Raw genomic sequence first — 20,820 nt, 5'->3', positions numbered from 1 at the left:
CGCCACTCCTCGTGATTATTATTTGCAGGTTTTATAAAATGATCGGTGTCTATGATGAACTTTTTCTTTTTTGCTACGATGATGATTTATCTTTCCTTTTTCTTTTTTCTTTTTCCCGTTTTTACACTATGTCAGAGCGATGCCTCTATTTTGACGAACAACAGCGTGTGTTTCGAAAGACTCTCGCGAGATTTGTATGGACACAGTGGACGACAAGAAACAGTACCACAGAATAGCTTCTTTGAGATACGACGACTTCATTGCTCCAGCAGATTGGTTCGTTAAACGTTTTTCTGTTGTTCCTTCGAAAAGAAAAAAGAAACGTTTGGTGAACGATATTACGTAACACGAGGATAACGTTAATGCTTTTTAAGAACGCGGATCGCGTGGATGCAACGAAATGGAATTTTGCGCAAATTCTTAACACCACTTTGTTCGTTGTTTTAATAAACTGCATGTTTGAAGAAGCAAGTTGCATTTCGTTGGAGTTACTTTAAAATTACGATGTGATCGAGCTTCGATGATTCTTTCGATACCGAAACTTCGTAGTCCGAGCAGTGACGCGGAAGTGGCCACGCAGTTTTCTTATTATCTGTAATAATAATACTGATAACGAATACAGTGTATGAGTATTAACAAATTTATTAACGAGAATAATATATTATTGCGACAGTAATCTACGTAAGTGTTGTGAATAATGGAGATAATATTGTTGCTGTGATTACCTTTAAGATTGTAAGTAGTAGGATATAGAACCACTGTTAGGTGTCACTGTCTCGATTCAATAAATGTTATTTCATTTTAATGACAACGCAAGTCATCTGCATTCGTTCAGTAACACCATAAACCTTCCACTGTTGTCCTTTGAACCTGATCCTTCCTAGTGTTTGTACTCTGAGTGTATGAATTATGTCTTAGAGCTTGAAGATTTTAGAGAGCAATTTTAAAATTCAAAATTATATCATATTGCAAAAAATTGCTTTCTTATCTGCATTTTTACCGTTTCCTTGAACATTTTAAGAATAAAAGTTGCCACAGTTATTCGTTATATCACGTGTTTTTAAATAAACTTCTGATTTCTGATAAATTTCTTTCTAAATTTCCGATAAACTTCTGAGTTGACTTCTGATAAAGCAAAACAATTGTTATTTATTTGTTATTTATATAAATGCCATTCTTCGTCACTCGTAATAAATAACATTTTATTTATTAAGGGCTATAATAACATTTATTTGACAGATGAAGGAAACAAAGGGTGTAAGTGTTACTTCAGAACGTTCATTTTGTCTGAATGTTTAAGTATGTATTGTACGTCGTATTTACTCTTCAAAATAAATATATGGTTATATTGTTAATAAAACAAACACCAAGTATATTTATATAAACGTACTTATTATTATATACCATTATTTAGTAATGATTATATCACATAAGCTATTAACAGTAAGTTACATTTCATTTAAATCACAATAACGCGATATAAAAATTCGTTTGAAATTTATTTCGTATATAAATTTTGTATATGGAACATTGCAAAGTTGATTGGCCTTGTTACATTATATATGTATATATATGTCTATGGCTATAAACCTAATTTTCGGTTTTTTTTAAATGTTCAGCGAAGTAATGGAGTTCTTTCCGCCAGATCTAGTACACCTAGTTTGCACCATTGCTTCCAGATGCGATATAGCACCAAACATGACCAGAATATGATCAGGGCTATATCTGAAACGGTAGCATATTGCTTGAAAAATTTCTATGAAATAACTACTATTTTCACTAATTTAAAGATCAGTTTAAGTATCTCAGTTAAGTATCTCAAATTTCTATTGATTGCTCAACATTTCTAAAAGAATATATAATATCGAGTGTGGCAAGTTGCAAATGGTTAACGATTAAAGCATAATATAATATATAAGTATACTTTTCAAAAGTTAACAAGTTATTTGCGATATTGATAATCGAAAGTGATATTGAGCAAACAATAGAATTTGAACAGAGTGTAATTACTCTCAAGTAATGAACAGTAAGGTATAAATATATAAAACGTGATACCATTAGCTTCAGATGGTGGTCGGACTGCGGCTGAATTGAAACCCTCGACGGTTATCCTTCTTATGATATTTATTACAATATATTTCAGAGCAGAGCCAGTCCAATAATCAAATGGCAGGATTACCATGAAGGACGCGATTATGGAACACGTGATGACAAAGCCAAATTGAAATATTATAGTCATGATCAAACTCACACTAAGGGCCAAGGTCATGAACAGCGACCAAAATATCCAGTCGTTTTGCAGAATTATAAACGAATCTGGAAAAGCATCGAAACGTAAACATCATTATATAACTCACCTATTTTTGCAAAAGTAGTTCACGAATCCCATTTCCAAACGCCTATCGTTATCGTTATTATATAGAAACACTTCAAAAGATAAAAAAAACAAGACCTTTACCGTTGTAACCATATCTTCACGCTAATTACATAAACCACGGAGAATGTAATCAAACTATGCCAAAGACGAACACGGTGAACAGAGAGAGGGTGACCAAGTCGATCATCTGTCGACAGGGTAAATCGGGACCGATGCTCCGTGCAGTTACGCATGCATAGACCGTGTAATCTAAATAGGTCCCGGAGCTAAATAAATACAAGGGACACAATTAGGTAAATGCGAATCTTTCAAGCTGGTTAGATCGGTTCGTGGGAGTTCGCGCAGGGAGTTGGTCTATGTGTGAGCTTTTCTCTACGTGATGATTTTTATCGTGTAAGTGTCTATGCGTGTGTATGCGATAGTGATGGAGGATGGTTATGGTGAGAAAGGTAGGAGGTAACGCGAATGCCCGCCACTGCTGCATAGGGGGATTCGGCAGACGAAGTTTCCACATGAGCGAACAACATTGATAAAAGCTACAGGGGGACTCTCTGACTATGCTTCATCCCTTCGCCAAACTCCAACTAACTTCGGGGGCGGTGAGCTCTCCCTTTCTCTCTCTCCCTCTCTCTCTCCATCTCTCTTTCAGCCTCTCACCCCCTTTTCTTTTCGCGTTACTCCTCTCGCCCGCTTTTAAGCCGGCGATTCATTATTTTCCTATAATTTACTACACTCCTTGTGATCTTTCCTCGAACGGCGTGCACGGATACGGCATTTATTTCCGGATACGTTTACCGGCCTTTCGTTTGGAAATGGATTTCCGGGAACCTCTTCCGTACCCGGGGACAGAAAGTAAGCGATACACGCGAAGAGGAAGCCCAGCGTCATGTTAAACATTAACCCGCTAAAGACAATTGGGAGGTACGACAGGCACAGCAACCAGAATATCGTGAAACACAGGCCTATTCCCATGGCGATTAAAATATCCCCTGCAACATACGGAATACGATCGTTACATATTAGATGAACTTGTTACATTTGGATATTGATTATTGTAGAATGCAATTCTCTGTATCGCAGAATCGGATTGTGGACAAAGGAATTTCGTTACGTAAATTTAATAAGAGAAAAACCTTATACTTTCGTCATTTCTGACGGCGTATTATTTTTAGTTTTCCCTGTACTTAATCGACATAAAAATATAGTAGATGTGTAACTAATATTGTTTATAATCCTTGTATTTTTTATTGTCATCTTTTACTGAATTTTTTAAGATCTTTATTACTTTGTGAAGCGATGTATGTATAATTATTAACATGGTAGTTCTGCAAAGTTTTCATCAAACAAAAATAATAATATCATTTGCTTATCGTTGGAAAATAGAAAGCAGGAGTTCGAAGGAAAGTCGAATGATGTATTATGTTATTGTTAATACATACCCACTGCAGCGTAACCAATCACGGTTCCAGTGAAAAATACCGGCAGTGCCATATCGGCTTTAAGGTGATGGTGCCCGAAGCATATCGATAACAATCCGACGAAGAAACAGAAAGCGCAGACGATCTTGGAAAGTAAATTGGCTGGAAGAAAGCATCAAATATAATGATTATTTCTCGCGATATTAACAATAATCTTTATATGTGAAAAGCACAAAAGAAAACATGACAAGTTAAACGATTTTCTTCGTAAAACTACTATTTGATTAATTACAAAATACACCTTTTTAGGCATCAAGTGACATTAATATTAAAACATAGACTTATCATGTTTTATTCATGTGACTTTTGTATGCGTAATAAAATACGTACGTAAAACGTCACAGGAGGCCGGATCGATTGTGGGATGACAGGCGTATGAAAATGATGGCACGTAGGCCGCGGAATATTTCCCATAAGTAGCCAGTGCGACGTAAACGGAGCCAACTCCGGTGTACGCGCTGAACACTCGCCTTATCGGAGAGGAAATCACCGGATTCACTACCTATTGGACAAAATTTTTTTCACATTAGAATTGTAAGCCTCGATTTACATGCATTCATTTGATATCTGAAAATGTTTGAATATATTACGCGAGTGCACGTTTGATTAATTATGTACATGAAATTGTTATCAATAATAATAATTTAATATCATGTTTCATTGTTACTTTTGGCATACAATGTTGGATTAATCAACTAATTAATGATTAATCAAAAGTATACTTTATTTGTAAGTGTAATTACAACAGTATTATAATAAAATTGTATAATTCTGTTTAACGATTTAATAAAACTATTTTGAACCTTTAATTGTACTTCGTCCTTTAAATCGACTAACTTTTGCATACATGTTTTGCGTGGATAGTTAAAGTAATTGTTAAAAATTAAAGTGTTCAGTTAATCAAAACGAATACCGTTCATCGAAGGAAAAATTATTTTTCTTCCTAATCTAGTATTCAAGATGGCAGTTATTTACAATTCGACCAGTGGAATAAACATGTTTTCGAAGGTTTGAAAGTAAATTTCGCTCAAACATATTACAGCAACCGAATGAATTAATCGGATCGTTAAATTGACAGTTGGGCATGAATTTTTGCTGTTGCTGTGTCGTTAATCATAAAAAAGTCCAGATTCTTCTTGCACATAATTTTTATGCAGTTAACCGTCATTATCCTCTTAGAAGAAAAGTACATCACTAAACTTTTCTCTATGAATAAATTAAAGAATGAATAAAAAGGAAACATTGAAAAAATAAGAATCAAAAAGAGATTTCTGAAAACTAACAACTTTCATATGTAAGTCACAAAAATGTTGGCAATAAATAAACCCTTGACACCACTGATAATATCGAATATGCTACATAGAATTAATTTCCAATCTGATTACAACTTAAACATAATTTATTCCTGATTAAATATTATTTATTCCATCAATACAATATAACCAAACCCTAGAATCAAATTGAACAACACTTCCATATTTGCAGTTTCAGAAATATATGCAATATAATAAATAAATCACTGAATAGAAGTTGAAAATCTTCCAGTAAGTACCTTTACTCCGTTTTCCTTAATATCCGTAACAGTCAGCATGCGTGTGATAGCCGTAAAATAACTATTGATACTGAAGTCCTGCTCATTCAGGAATATCTGATACATCTCGACTTCCACAGGATTTTTTTCGCAAGTGAGCTTTGCGCTGTCGTTCAACGGTACCGAGGCGGGTTGCACGTCGACGATCACCATCGTGTCGAGTGTCTGCACGCTCGCGTACGGCGCGATCTCTGTATTGAATTCCATGTTGCATCCACCCGGTATGGGTGCTGCGGAGAGAACAATGAACTGATGGACAGGATTGATCGTTCTTTGCAATGGGAAATTTATTATCGAACCCGCTTCGTGTCTGTATACGAAACGGAACAGACGACGATATACAGGCTGGGCCGTTAACTATTATCACTTTAGAGGTCGCGATTGCAGGAAATACGTTCCACCAACTTTAGATCATGCCATATCAGATAGTTGGAGTTGTTAGAAATGGTATTCAAAATGTTTTAAGTGTAGGAAAAATCGGTGCATCTGGTTTTAACGATTCTAATTACATCTTTTAATTTTTGTGTATGTAAAGTCTATGAAGATAAATATGTTTTATATTCATATATTTAATATATTAATTTTCCTTAGATGCCACTTAATTTTACTAAAGTATTTTATCTTCGATATGCGAAGAAACATTATTTCTATTAATATGTACTATGTTATTTGTAGTATCTGGGTCTCGCATATAATTTTCAATTCATGTGGAGATGTTAAGGAGTAACAAAGATTACACAGGTGTTCTCACATGCTATAATCCGATCTTTTTTAATAAGGTGAATATCATTTCATCATATTATGCAAGTAAACCTATAGGAATTTCATGAGAGAAATTTCTTTATACATTGGCTACGAGAAAAATATATCAGATAATAAAATTAGGATAAATTTCACAGCCCGTATAATATTAAATGCTGAAACATGAAAATATCACAAAGTAGTCAACAATTAATAAAAAGAAAATGCCAAATTGGAATCTACTTAATACAACTGTACTACATAGGATATCAAGTACATCAGGATAAAATAACGCGAGGTGTGAGGGTCGCTTTTATCGAATACGTTCCTTTCTTTGTGACGTGATACTCTATAGACGAGTACGAGGACTAAGGAGTGTAGAGTCATTGAAAGCCATTTTTAATCTCTTTGTATCGCACCAGTGTGGTGCACGTACTGATGATGTGCGAATTGTGACCACTCGCGAAGAAAATAATGGGTATGATGCTAACAATAAGGATCATAGGACATCGACAGGTCGCTATTTCGACAAGAGCAGATTTTTAAGTATATTTACATGGAATTCGGAGTTGTAAATATAACATACAAGGATTAACAAATGTTATTATTTGGATATTTTGTAAAATAGGATTAATAATCAGGCATGCAGCGAGAGTATAAAAGAATTTTAAAGCAGAATTGACGTTTCTTTTGAAAAAAGTCTTTATTAATGAATATTGAAATTTTTCTTCCTTTGATTTGTTGAATTAATTTTTAATATTTTATACAAATATTTCTAGGTAAAGGTGTTTTAATGTTACGACAATAGTAAATTGGTCACCCTGTATATCGTTTTATATTGCTCGAAACGTCGAGTTTACAGTGTTATATCTGAACCAGTAGTTTATAACATGATCCCTACTACGTATTATCGATTCTCGTTCAGTTCTATGTTATAAATGTATATTAGGTTGTCCCAAAAGTTTATTTCGTTTTATAAGGAAATAATTGACGCACGATATTTTTAATTTTATGTAATTTTATTGAATTATATATGACCTATTTTGTTTTACTACTATATCTATTATTTCCTTATAAAACGAAAGAAACTTTTGGAACAACCTAATACTTGAAATTTGATTTGCGTAACAATGAATATTACGTATGTTAAGCTTTAAGGATTTGTAATATAGGGAACAATAGAACAATAGTTCTTATCGACAAGTTTATGCGTTACAAGCGATGGTACTCACCTTTATTGTGGTAAGCAACAACAGCGAGTAGACCATTAACGTCGTGGACATTATCGTTTTTCACGAATAGTTGCGTTACTATGTTCTTGGTTAGCCTAGAGAAAAGGCCAATGTTTGATCCAAATACGCTTTTGTTTGAAATTTTATTAAGATAATCTTTATCATAAGACAGCGTGACATTGTGTTGGTAGGTATGAATTTGAAAGATAACGAAAGAAGCGTTGGAGGAAATGTTGATTATATTAAATGTTGCATTGCTACTGGCTTTGATAGATACTTGTCTCATGTATGGCATAGAATCATGAAGATTAGTTAAATTCACCTGTAACACACTTCCATCTGTAAAATGTATCATACATTATATTTACATTTCTTCACTAGTTCTTCGTAGCAATGATTTGTTATGTTACGTTGAAACAATTCTATAGAATCCTATTTCCAAGAGAAACAAATTATAATATTATTCTGATTTAGATTTTGTTTCTACATACGATGAATAGAAGCTCATTTCTCTTGCAATAGTTTTGATATTCTTACGTGTTTTGCTTATATCAGATAGCAATTGGGATGACAAAAACTTTTGTGTATATCTATTAGTGAAATTAGTACAATATCATATAAATGCTAAACAAGCTTATTGGTCATATCGATATATGTGTGTGTGTGTGTTTGATTATTAAGCAAATGTTTTTTCAAAAACTATAATGGTTTGATTATCTCTAAGTATAACTGTATTTATCACTTTCTAAACATAAGTATACTTAGTTTCTTATCGCATTGTATTGATGAAAGATGATAAATATATCTAAAATATTCAGCTACATTTAAAAATAAACATGATAGTATAAAAATTAGAGTAAATGTATGTAAAAAGTATCTCCAAGTAAAAATACTTTTATTACAATCTCACTTTCATTCTTCTTTCTTACTTCAACTCTTTTATCTTATCTTACATTTACAATTTCTATTCTTTTATTTCTATATACTATTATTCATATATTGTTCTATCTTATTGTTCTATTTAAATAATTTTTCACAATAAATAGAAAGTACAATTAAAAAACAATCTTTAACAACTTAATCTATACACACAACATACTTTTTAACTAACTTAACTTATTCCATTATAGTTTCGTATCTCCCCCCGACAACAAAAAATTTAATATTCCAGATAAGTATTATTAATAACCCCGTATTTACATCAACATAAAAGGTTATGCTGTACGAAAACAATCTAAAATTCCTTTATCTCTAAATGTCCTGTTTACCGAAGAATATAAACACGATCGACGAAATTAATTCGTTTCATGTTTGAAATCGTTTTAACAGCGTTTAACGATGAAAGTTTTCAGCCAGCTGAAGAATTACGTACGAAAAAGATCATCAAGACGCGCTATTGTACTTTGAGGTTATGTGTGCTTACCAGTGAGAGATAGTGTATCTGATGGTTTTTCCCTAGCTAAGCTGCCAATGGTGAGTAACAGAAAGATTAACAGCTCTCCGACAAAAGTGCGGTTCATGTCGATCAGAGTTACGAGCCGCGTGACACACTTATTCGATTAAATTGCCGCAAAGCCGAGTCGGCGTGAAGCCACGGAAAATCAGTACGGCGCAACAGCTGGTACTTGACAGTCGGCTACATGCCTGAGCACGGTATACTTCGAGTCTCGGCTACCGTCGTTCTATCTTGCTCTCGAATAGCCAATCATAGTCTGCCCGAGTACTTTCTTCTCTCTCGCGCTACCGTGTGTCGCGGTTATTTCGCGAAGTGACCGCAAGGTGGCGACACAGTCGGCCCAAGATGGCCACGCTGGATCAATGAAACGCGAGTAATCATAGTAAAAACAGAAATTGACAAGTGTGCAAGTGAACACCAGACTTTGATTACAGTGTAAATGGACCATGGGGAAGGACCAGGAGCTGCTGGAGGCAGCGAGAAGCGGAAATGTCACCGTGGTCGAGAAGATTTTGGGTCAACGAGCGAAGAGGAGTGGTCCACTGGCAAGGTGGGTGTCACCGTACCAGACTTTGCTTTTCCTTGCTTCTTTTCCCGTTTATGCATTCTATAACGTGTTTTACGCGATACCTTTGATTTCGTATACACCGTATTGCCTCAATTATATGAAAAATTGCCCCGATGTCTGTCAATTCATCGAGAGATTAGTGTTACGTGTCCACGTTCTTTTCGAATTGCAGCTACTGATCATTCGTGCTTCGATGATAAAGTGTTTATACGGTATTGACTGTACATCCGATTGTTTCCTTTCATCTGATCCTTCGAGCACTTCCGTGTTTGCTCAATTAATTGAGTACAGATAACTGTGTTTTGGGCATAAACGGATGTGGACGAGTCATTACTCGTACCGGTACCTGCGTTAAATTACCTACGCTCGATTGATCGCTGCATTTTTCCAATTAATTCCGACAGTTTGCCAGAGAGAAACTCGTGGAGCGTGTCCCGCCGTTTGTACCGTTAATACCGGGAATCTGTTCCGTTCGATAGTTTTCATATTAATTAAGCGAACGAACCTTATTGCAACCAACGGTGCTGTATTGTTATTATTATCTTTTTCCCCTTCCTCTTTTTTCATTTTTTTTAACATTGTAATTATCTTCTACACGTCTTTCACCGATAGTGTGATATATTTTTAATAGACGACCAATTTCGTGTCTCATGGTCCGTAATTGGAATCACTGTGCGTGTTTTATAAAAACTGCAATAGCCGTCGTTCGAATACGAATTCCCGTATCCTCCGGGCTACCTTTTTACCGCGCAACGCTTAATAATCCAGCATTTTCCCTGTAACATATTATACAATCGCCGCGTGGAACTAAACGCGGGCATCATAATTTTACCGAGCGTAATCAGTTTTGCTCTGAATATCTGTAGAGTAGAATAATGCTCCCGTATGCGCGTGTTACCCACGTTATTGTCCAGTGATTATTCATGATTTCACCGTGACCATGAATCACCCTGCCGACGCGTTTGCTGTGTGTACGACGATACATGCCAAGATGCGTTACGATATGGACGCACAACCCTGAGTTCACTAACAATTATTAAAATTCGTATCGAACGTTTTAGCGGCTAGATGCGCAATTCCTTTAACGTTCCATTTAAGGAGAGCTTGTTGTTACTTTACGCGGTAACAGTTAATTAAATTAACGAGTTAAAACCGACGAGAAAACGAAAGATCGATCTGTGTTTCTGAGTCTGGAAGTACGTGACTACGTTTCCTCGCGACTTATCGGATCCTGCTACTTTCTATTTATGGGAGCAGATAAACAGGCTTATTTGGGTACTCATTTATTTTCAAGGGTCAATGATAACCTCGTCGCGATAGATCGGTGAAGATGGCGCGACTGAGCTCGAATATTTTTGTCCTTATTCTGTGATGTCTAAGGAAATAACCTTTGTGAACCTTGCTCCGTGGTTGCGTTAATTGGATTTAGAAATTAATAGGAGATATACTGAAAAAGTAACATGGAAAACTGCTTTTCTAATATTAGACAGTTATGTTAGATAAATATTCGAAAAAACAATCTGTGCAGTCGATAGTAGATAAAATAAAGCAAAAAAGAGCTTATATTAGATAAACAAGTACAGATAATGGTATATATGGTATATATGTGTTTGTGAAGGAATGTGGACGTTTAAAAAATTAATAATTTGAACTAGTAATATTATTTTGAATTATACTTCTTTAAATAGAACAGGTTGTAATATACTATATCAAATATATAATTCTATTTACACAAAATTTCCTAAACTCAAATAAATTTAATTTCTTTTATTATCGGTTTTGAAAAATATATATACGATTTTTCTACAATATAACGTTGGCAAGCATTTCTCTAAGAGACTAATGCGTTCCATGTACGTAATAACTGCTGCACGAGAACAGTGAGTCCCATGTTCATCTCGTTTCAGTGTAAAAAACAGTCGGTCTAATAACTTAGTCATCCTTCCTAGTTAGTCTGTCTCGGCTTAAAAAACCGGCAACTAAATAACCGTGCACGTGCTCGTAACTGCTAACAAACCAGTTCCACGTAACTCGCGAATTAATTCACCCAGGAATGTAATCGACTCGCTCGACAAATCACTGTCAACTTCTCTAATCGCGAGCTCTCCGTACTCAATCGAATTTGGAATCGTAATAGATTCCTTTGCTCGACCCGATACCCGATCGACGGGTCGAAGCAGATCAATGAGTAGGGGGCGCGATTAATCGAAACGATCGGTCGGCGCGGCGGTCTGTATTGACCCAGTGCCGCGAACTTCTCGACAAAGACGACTTTGTCGATGCTTCTCGCGCACGCTTTCATTAATTAAGTCACGTTGGCTACGGGACGAGAGAAACCACCGTTTGTTTTCGAGAGGTCTCTGCCGCGTGCTCCTGTAGAAGCAGGCGTGCGTGTTTCGAGTGCATTCACGCATTTTAACACCGATTGTCACGGAGCAAAAACCTTCCGGGGCGAAAGAGAAAGAGAAGGGTGTCGGTTCAGAGAGGGGATAGAGTGGAAAGGAATAGAAGGGAAGAAGCACTTCTCCCACTCTTTTTCTCTACGAGAGAAGACGCGGCGAATCGGACGAGAAAAGGACAGAATGTCGGGATCAAGCTCAGAGTCCTAAATGTATCACGACGAAAGCGCTTCTCGGCTCCTCTTCTAACAAATTGCCCCTTTTGCTCGTCACCAGTCGCAGTCGTGCAACTTGTCCATAACTACAAAGCTCGCCCACGGCAACTTTCTCCACCAAAGCTCTTTACCCTTTCTCTCCTATAGTTTCTGTTCTCCTGCTTCATTTCGCCTCTCTTGTCTTCTTTTATCTTTTGTTCCCTCTCTGACGCTTCAAGAGATCACAGGAAAGCAATATAAAACGCGCTTGTGCATCCCGCGCGCGCGCTACTCCGCGATACCAGCGACACTCACGGGACAAACGAGAAACATTTTGCGATGCTAATCGTACCATTTATAGTGTACCGGTACCCGCGAATATGTTTATCCTTTGTTTGCACGGCGTGTTGGCTTTGGGTCGGGCAATAATTTTAATCACGGCCCCCGGAGGCCATGGGAAGGGCTTCCCTTCGATAGAAACATCGCCTTCGGCGACTTGGTCTCCCGCGAACCAGAACTTTTAACGTCATCGCCCGGCCGCGATAACTTCGCTTCTCTTTGATGTCTCTTGGGCACACCGTTGGCCCGCCTCGGAATCCCTGCCACCGAGAAACTTGCTTTTCAATTTATGACCGTGGATCTGATAAAGCCCCTTCGACGATTTCAAGGTAATAAAGATTTCAACGGTCTTGTTTTCATTTATTTCATCCCCAGGATGAATGTTAAGGTATGGAATTTAGACTGAATTTTTAGCCATGCGTTTATGCTTCAAAAAACTCGTGCGATATAAAATATGAAAAATTTACATTCAAACGATATTGTGTCTTTGTCATGAGATTAACTTACTGAAATGTGATCTTTGAAAATCACCAATCAATCGAGGTTATTTTATTAAAATGTACTGAAACTCTATTTTCTAACTTTCCAACCTTCGAAAATTCCACTTCAAACTAATATCCATGTTATCTACTCTCTCTCTCTCTCTCTCTCGACTCATCATATAGGTCAATTTCTCAATTTTCTTGTACGTCGAACCTTGTAACTAGGTTATCCACGTCACGACATAAGGGCGGTTAATTCAAATTCGTCTAAGATCGTCTAAAATCTTCGTCTCTATTCATATCAGATTCGTTGTTGTCTTTCTAAAATCGTATCAAATTTTCGAATTACTGAAGAGAGAGTACTCGATTCTGTTATACTCGACCGATATCGTTGTAATGTTTTGTTCGTTCTCCACTCCTCCGGAAGGAGGAATCGGTGCGTTAAACGATCGACGAGGGGATAATTAGTCGACAGACAAGGCAGTCTCTCACGACGAGGATATCTCCCTTGTATATTCGTTTCTATTATGGATCGATGGACGATCCTCCCTTTAAGAGACAGAGAAAGATATATAGAGAGACAGAGATCTACCGTTTTTCCCTTGAGGGGTGCGAAACTGCATAAAGTGCAAGTAGAAGAGAGTTTCCCCTCCCCGCTCTTTTTCTCTCACCTTTCCGGAGTGACACTTGGAGTGTTTGCGAGGAAGGACCTTTTCGCGACATCAGCACGTATCGTGGCCCCTCTTCCACGTCGGAGGAATTTATCGATTGACGCTCTAACAGCCCTCGCGTGTCTTCACCCTCGCTACATTTTGGCCCCTGTGTCTACTGTTTCTCTCTTTGTCGTCTGGCTTCTCTTCTTATTTCCTCTTCTGTGTCACGTATGTGCTCTTTTTCTTGTTTTCGATTATTCCCTGTTCAACACTGTCTCACATATGTACGGGCATTCCCTTTTACATTATTGCACCCTCGTTGTCTTGTCCATTGAATTCTTTTGTAATTCTCATTTCTTTTTCCTTAGTTTGGTGCGATCTATTTTTTTGCACTCGGTGTTCTTTTTCTTTATTATCGTGTCTCTTTGAAATTTTATTCTATGATACCTTCTTTGTGAAAGAATTTCTTTCTTTCTTTCTTATTTTATGATTTTTGTCAAGTGTCTTCTTTTCCCTTTTTCTTCTGTTCGTATATTTATTCTTTTTCTTTTTAGTTCGTACTTTTCGTTCATGTTTCAATCAGCCTCGGTCGATTCCCCCAGACTTCCTCCTCTGTATTCTCTTCTTCCGACTTGAAGGCGCGTTCACAGTCCCATCCGTGGAACCGAAAGGTAATAGAAGTTCACTTATCCCTTGATATTACTCGGTCTCTGATTGTCGATTAGCGGGGAAAACTGCATAATTCAATGATATCGACCGTTCTTTCGTTTTAGCTGTTACTGTTCTTGTTCATTAATTTTTTATAATCCCAGTTAATACAATCGTAATGATCCTATTATTAATGCCTATCAATATTTTTTAAAAGTGAGTGCTACATTAGAAAAATTATCCTAATATCTTTTGTTTCTGATATCCTAAAATATTATTTACATTTTTTATGATAGCATTTTGTATTTTCAATCGCATAACAATTAACCTGTTCTTGATAATAATAAATAAATGTTGCTGGTCCAAGACAATATGAATTGATTTTGCGGTAGAGATAAATTAAAAAACTATGAAATAAAATTTCTGCTTAAAAATTCAAATGGTACATTTCGTTACTTATTTATGTTACATGAAACGTGTTTGTCTTATGAATGAAAAAAGATTGTCGAATGATAAAATTATATCTCGACAAAAGTTATTTTAATGTTTAACATGTATTGTATGTTACATTCCTACGCTACAAATTCTGCTCGCTTTGCATCCAAATACAATGGAAGTCTCGAGGGACATTCATAAGGTCGTGGTTTATTGTAAGTCAAGTGCGCATCTCAACGTATATTCAAACTCGACTTTCTTGGAAACAAAGACCGCGCATAGAAAAATATTATTTCACGTTACGTACACTTGCTGCGGAATCATCTTTTCAATTGTAGGACTTATTATGCAATTGTGATATCCCGTATTTCACATTTTGTCATTTCGCATTGTGAGAATGAGACGTTAACAAACAGAAAAAAGAAAAGAATGACTAGAAGAATGGGGACATTTACCACTACGGATATTGAATAAATTACAAAATGAGTTAAACATTTAAACATTCAACTGAAAGCAAATCTCTGCTACAATACGATACCCTACTGCAATCATGAAACTTTAAATCGTTTATCTTCAATATTCTTCCTAGTACAGGTCATCTAGTTCCAACTGCAGTGACCACTTAAGCTTCGTTAACACTGTGACGATCAATGATGCGACACTAGCGCCGCATGAGTGCTAACTACATATTAGCACACAGTATACACATTTACTTATCCATTTATGCACTTTTTCATTTTCACCTTTACACTGATCAAATATTCATAGTTACCCATATTTCCTACAGACATAAGAATCACTTCGTTAATCATTTTGTTAACTTTTGACGTCAATGTGAATAGAAACTAGCGATCATAGCGTTAACGCGATATTAGCGTTTGTTAGCCATTGTTCCACGTTAGTAACTCATACACACAGACTTATCAGCACCCTTTTCCAACCTTTCTATAACGATTATAAGTAGCTTAATATATAATTGGTGTGCTAAAGATCTTCGGCTAAAAATAACTATAGCAATCTGTCAGAAAATAATTTGATCCCAAGAAGGTCCACAGTCTAGTCTATGGGATTCCCACGTCCTTCGATCGGCATTTACGATTCTCCGACACGTGTTCCATTTGTCTGGGGTCGCCGGGCAAAAACGTCCACTACAATTATCCCAGGAAACGGGCCATTTTTGTCGTTGATCGTTCGGCGTCTTGATTAAAACCGGCAAGAAATTGCCATTATAGATGCTTGACAGACGGTGCAACGGTGCTTTCATTCGAGGTTCCGCACTCCCCTGCTACCTATCTGTATCTTTCATGTCCCCTCGTTGTCCAATTCGTAATGTTCATAGACGTCGAGGGCACTGGGCGATGTCCTTTTTGCAGACAATCTTCAGGGTTTAATTAAGGAACTTGGGCAAGCGGATAAACTCGATGAATGGGGCAAGCGAGTCGGCGTCGAGGGTGCGACAGACGAGGAAGAACGGAGTTGGTGGCTCGCTGAAGCAACTAGAGAGAGTTCGAGAAAGAGAGAAGGGGCTGGCTAAAAGAAAGGAAGAGTCAAACGTTCCCGGCTGGTCTAACATGAGAGAGACACGGGAAGACGAGCGTGGCCATTCCGACAGTGCTTGCGTATACATTTGTATAGGGTGTTTCTAAAGCTAGATGTTATTTAAGCTTAGAATAGTAAGGATCTAAGATTCGTTTCTCCAAGCGAATTATCTTTAATAGTTTGCGCTTAAATTTAATTTCATTCTTCGTAGTTATTATATTTTGAAAGCTCATGGTATACATGGTATATAAGAAAATATGTAAGCACCGTGTCTAGTAACGAGCAAATTTCTACGCAAAAGCTTCGCAAAGCGTTAGGTAATTATAATTTATTCGAAGCAACCTACGTCTTACAATTTATTCGATTGCCTAATGCACATTATTCTTTACTGTGATAGAAGAGATTCAACAACAAACTGTTCGTAGCAATCAATATTTGAGTATCTTAGAATCTAATCTGATCAATATGACTTCTGTATGGCTCATTTAATTGTTTATTTAGATTTTTATTGAAATTTCATAAAAATGGCAACAGTCAATTCCATACATTATAAATCGCTCGTCTTTATGTCTCTTTGACATCAAGAAATCTTAGAAAGAACAAAAATTATTTCTTTCATCATTCTTATTCACTTTATGCCGGCCGCTACAACTGAAACGTCCTCTACCATGTACACGCACGCTGATGTATACACATGAGTACAAGCTACGGCTGAGTTGGTATTCCGGCGTGCATACACACGCGTTCGTCGGGGTTACGTCGTTTCTCCGTGTGTACTCGGCTTGAAGAGAGCCGGCTACCACCCCCGTTCCGTTGTTAGGGCGCGGAAAATAAATACGCGCGGCTCTGTCCGCAGAAGAGAGCGAGAAAGGCGCAAGCGAGAGGACTCAGTCGTCGGCGGTAGCGGAGGCGGACACGGGGACAGAGAGGTGGGGAGGGGGAGGGGTGAGAAACGGACGGAATGAAAAAGGGGGTGGCAAGAAAGAAAGAGGGAAATTCAACACGTGCCGTCCTCCTCTCTGCGTTAGCTCTTTCCTATTCTTCTGGTTCGGCCAAAAGCTCCTCGAACTTCCAAGCGTTGCGAGGCGCACTCGCGTAACCCTTGAGTGTTCGTTTCTTTTTCTTGCCGCCCCACCGGAATCCTGGTGGCCACCCCCGCCACTTGACTCTCTCGGTTTTGCTTGCGAGTCGTCAGAACAAACGAGTCCCGACTCTGACTCTGTCGAGAGCGAGTTTGCGTTAGGCAAAATCGACAGTTTCTCTCGTTTTTGATCTTTAGATACAATGGATTAGAGGCCTCTCGTCGAGTGGCGGGTAAGCTGCCTGCCCTTGCCGAGTGGCGAATGCCTTGAACGATCCTCCTATGAACATAAGCGTCGCGTGCCGATGATTTAAAGTGCCGCTATCCCGAAAGCTTAATGACGTCTCGCTGCTTAATGACGACCACGACGACGACGGCGGCGGCCAGGAGGCTGCCTTTGATCTGCCCCGCGCGCCTCCGCAGAGAAAAGGCCTTCGGCCCGCGGTAATTGTTTTGGGTAAACTGAATGCGATGCTTTGATCCAGCCTCGGCGACGTAAGCGTCGATTCAGAACGCGCGTCCCTGTTAATGAGGCAAATCCAACTGGAAGTTTTCCTGCGATGCCTTGTCGCAGGGAATCGGAATGAAATTGTTCGGAGGCGAGGAAAACGATGACAATAATGACCGGTTCTTTTGTTTTTGTCGCTGCTCTGTCTTGTTCAGGTTGAATATCGTTTAATCATGAACTGGTATCGTTGGATCATGGGTAACGACAGCAGACTGTATTGGATTTCGATCACGTCACGTTCAATTTAACCGTGCTTATTCCTGATTTGAATTCTATATCTGATATAAATATCATTAATGATTTGTGCAAAATATAGAATATACCAATGTGAATATATACAAATATTGATAGCTGTTGTTAATAGGTGATAAAACTAGTTGGCGATTGTTATCCTATTTTTGATTTTTAATTGTATTCTGTAACTATGTTAAACTATATGTATACACGTGAATTTAGGGTCGGGAACAGATTAAGTGAGATAGGCAGATTAAGCACACATTAAAATGTTATTCATCAGCTCCAGTTTACTCCGTTTTTTGCGTATTAAGGAATTCATATATTAAGGTTACTTTTTGGAAATCTTTATTCTGGTTAGAGGTTATGTCCTTAAGACAGTATCGTACTATTGTTTGTTCTTACTACTGTAATTGAAAGATCTCTTATCTTCTGCGCCTTGTCACAGATTTCAATCATCGCATTAAAAAGGAAAAGAAGCTTTCTATCATTATGTAATTCCAGATAGAAGTATAAGATAAGAAATAGAGTATACGTACCTATCTATTCAGAACCGTTACTTCTCTTCTATCTCAAATAAAAATAAATTCTATATCTAAATCTAATTCTATATTTATTAAACTTGTTCGTATTTCAATTTTATCTACATTCAATCCGTTTTTTTTATCCATCTATAATATTCAAAATATACGAAATTGAAATTAATAGGTACATTTTTCAAGTACTTTTACACCACTGATTTTAATATATTTTTTTTTTTTTTTGAATATATGTAACTGTTTGCACCGCCAAGAGTAAAATCGTCACCGGTGACGGCTGTTTTCGCGCATTTATTCGTGCAATTTTTATCGTGTTGTAAACACGCCTGTTGACGTTCTATCGCTTCGATAAACATCGCTGAGCTTACTGAATATTTGCGAAGGACAATTTCCAACAAACCCTCGATATCGGTTTACATCGCTCGCTAAGAACCGTTATTAGCCATTGTTTATTGTTACAACACTCGACTTTTGCTCTGATTTGCAAATCAGATAATCAGTTCATCGAAAGTTTAACCGAACCGCTTAACCTCCGTTCGGCAGAGACCGAGTCATTATCGCCACGAGCATCGACTATTTCATTTTATAACGATAAAGCGAATAACTGACAGAAAAGACTTTTCAACTGTATGGAATATATGAAATTTAAAAGTATATAAAACGCATAATACATTCGTAAAAGATTTTTGCAAGCGTTCGAATATTTTCGTACGAGCTACTGTAAATGTAATTGACCTAGAATTAACCGAGTCTTTGTCATCTGAGTTTTAATTCGTTTGTCCAATTTATAAGGTCGTTGAATTATTTGGAATATAAACTAGAAGCTGAAAAATCGTCGGAAGTTATGGTCATTGTTGAATGGATATTACGTAACGTGATTCTCAATTTTATTCGCGTTTTATTTGTGCGGCAAAAACGTCATTTAATATCGATAGTGACGTAGAGAGGTTCTAATATCGATACAAGAGTTATGTGTGCGACAGTTCGAAGGACGAGGGTAAACATACATATTTTTACGAGTCTATCTTCATATCGGAATTACACGAGAACTGAGCAAATACGGTTGCTCGCGTTTATGATGTGTATTAATCGAGCTAGATAAATATTGCGTTCCCTTACGTTGTCTTTCCGTAGCGCTGATTCTCTCGAAATCCCACAAATAGTATATTTTTCAACGTTTGCTGAAATCCACTGATTTGATTTTATTTATATATATTTTTTGAAAATAATGCTGCGAGGTTGTTTAGTTAATGGGTAAACATTTTTTAGAGTTATCTACCTGATTATTAACTGCGTAAAAAATATAGAATTATCAGTACTATTAACAGATTGTATATATATCTGTCAAATCTCAACCGTGATCCACGTAGCGTTAATTAATACCTTAGATACTTATTAGAAATTTAACATCAAGATTTCCTAATACTCAATGAAAAATAATTTCATACATGTAAAATTTATAATACCGTAATACTTAAAACCGTAATAATTAAAATACTTACAAAAAGTAGCAAATACTATGCTCAAGCTACAAATGTTCTAAGATCATTCGTAATTAGAAACATACGTATAACAACTTCCAAGCTGTCACTGACAACTGTCACTGTCTCGCGAATCCCTCCGGACACGAAAAAAAGTCAGAGATCAAACGACAATGAACAATTCTTCCCTTTCTTATCCCGATCGCCGTTTTGCGGCTGGTCTCGTCACAACCGTTCATCCAATCCGGCCAATTCGATCGGCTTTGATCGTACGGCTCTCATCGCTTCGAAGGGGGCGCGGTGACTGAATGATCAAGCCTGCAGCGGCGCTAATCAAATCCACTTAAGAGAAGAGAACACGGGATAACGAGAAACTGCTCGACTATCTTCTTCTCGCGATCGTACCATGCTAACAACAAAAAATCAGCGATCCAGAAAAGTGAACGCAGGGAAGAAAAGTGCGAAAAAGAAGGTGTCGCACTGGTCCCAAGGGGATCCAAAGACGCGTTTACATTGTGTTTGCGCCAGGGCAGAACGTGGCGGACGTTTATCTCACCACGAACGCAACAAAGGCCAGTAATGAGAACATGTGTTGGATGCAGGAAGCTTCATTAGCGAACCTGTTCCTGTCCGCGAGGCCCATTGTGCGACCTAACTCTGTCTGCGCTCTGCGATACGGTGACTCGTTGGCGCGGAGTGCTCGATTCTTTGCCTCTGCGAGCTCGTATCGCCGCCGGGTATTAGTTACCGGCAGTAAACATGAATTCCTAATTGCGGAAATGGGTCCCGGCCGCTGCTCGATGATCGTTATCCTGGCGCTTGCCACCGTACCCTGACAATCGGGG

General features: G+C 37.6%; 2 protein-coding genes across 4 annotated transcripts in view; one reads left to right on the top strand and one right to left on the bottom strand.

Annotated features, from left to right (window-relative positions):
* Positions 1-1,162: 1,162 nt before the first annotated feature.
* On the bottom strand, positions 1,163-20,295 carry LOC117234347 (transmembrane 7 superfamily member 3-like). Of its 2 annotated transcripts, none has more exons than XM_033495455.1 (8): positions 19,997-20,295; positions 7,420-7,758; positions 5,408-5,676; positions 4,186-4,357; positions 3,817-3,957; positions 3,217-3,366; positions 2,056-2,316; positions 1,163-1,725 (listed from the first exon to the last, which is right to left on the bottom strand). In XM_033495455.1, exons 2-8 carry the CDS (start codon positions 7,712-7,714, stop codon positions 1,616-1,618), a joined length of 1,398 nt encoding a protein of 465 aa, XP_033351346.1. In that variant the 5' UTR covers positions 7,715-7,758; positions 19,997-20,295; the 3' UTR covers positions 1,163-1,615. The 2 variants fall into 2 exon arrangements, with proteins under 2 accessions (XP_033351346.1, XP_033351345.1); XM_033495454.1 differs by lacking the exon at positions 19,997-20,295 and adding an exon at positions 8,843-9,065 and having other exon boundaries at positions 1,472-1,725.
* The window catches only part of LOC117234346 (ankyrin repeat and SAM domain-containing protein 1A-like), a 76,551-nt gene continuing 64,847 nt past the window's right edge, over positions 9,117-20,820 (top strand). The window contains exons 1-2 of one of the 2 annotated variants that reach the window (XM_033495452.1): positions 9,117-9,244; positions 9,310-9,425. In XM_033495452.1, the coding sequence (XP_033351343.1) occupies positions 9,322-9,425 (104 nt within the window). In that variant the 5' untranslated portion in view covers positions 9,117-9,244; positions 9,310-9,321. Of the gene's footprint in view, positions 9,245-9,286; positions 9,426-20,820 lie in introns of those variants that run through there. The other variant, XM_033495453.1, reaches the window with a different exon arrangement.

This window comes from Bombus vosnesenskii, unplaced genomic scaffold (genome assembly GCF_011952255.1).
Source record: "Bombus vosnesenskii isolate JDL3184/JDL3185 unplaced genomic scaffold, Bvos_JDL3184-5_v1.1 scf7180000013304, whole genome shotgun sequence".
NCBI classification, from domain to species: domain Eukaryota; kingdom Metazoa; phylum Arthropoda; class Insecta; order Hymenoptera; family Apidae; genus Bombus; species Bombus vosnesenskii.
This window is presented reverse-complemented; position numbering and strand designations above follow the sequence as displayed.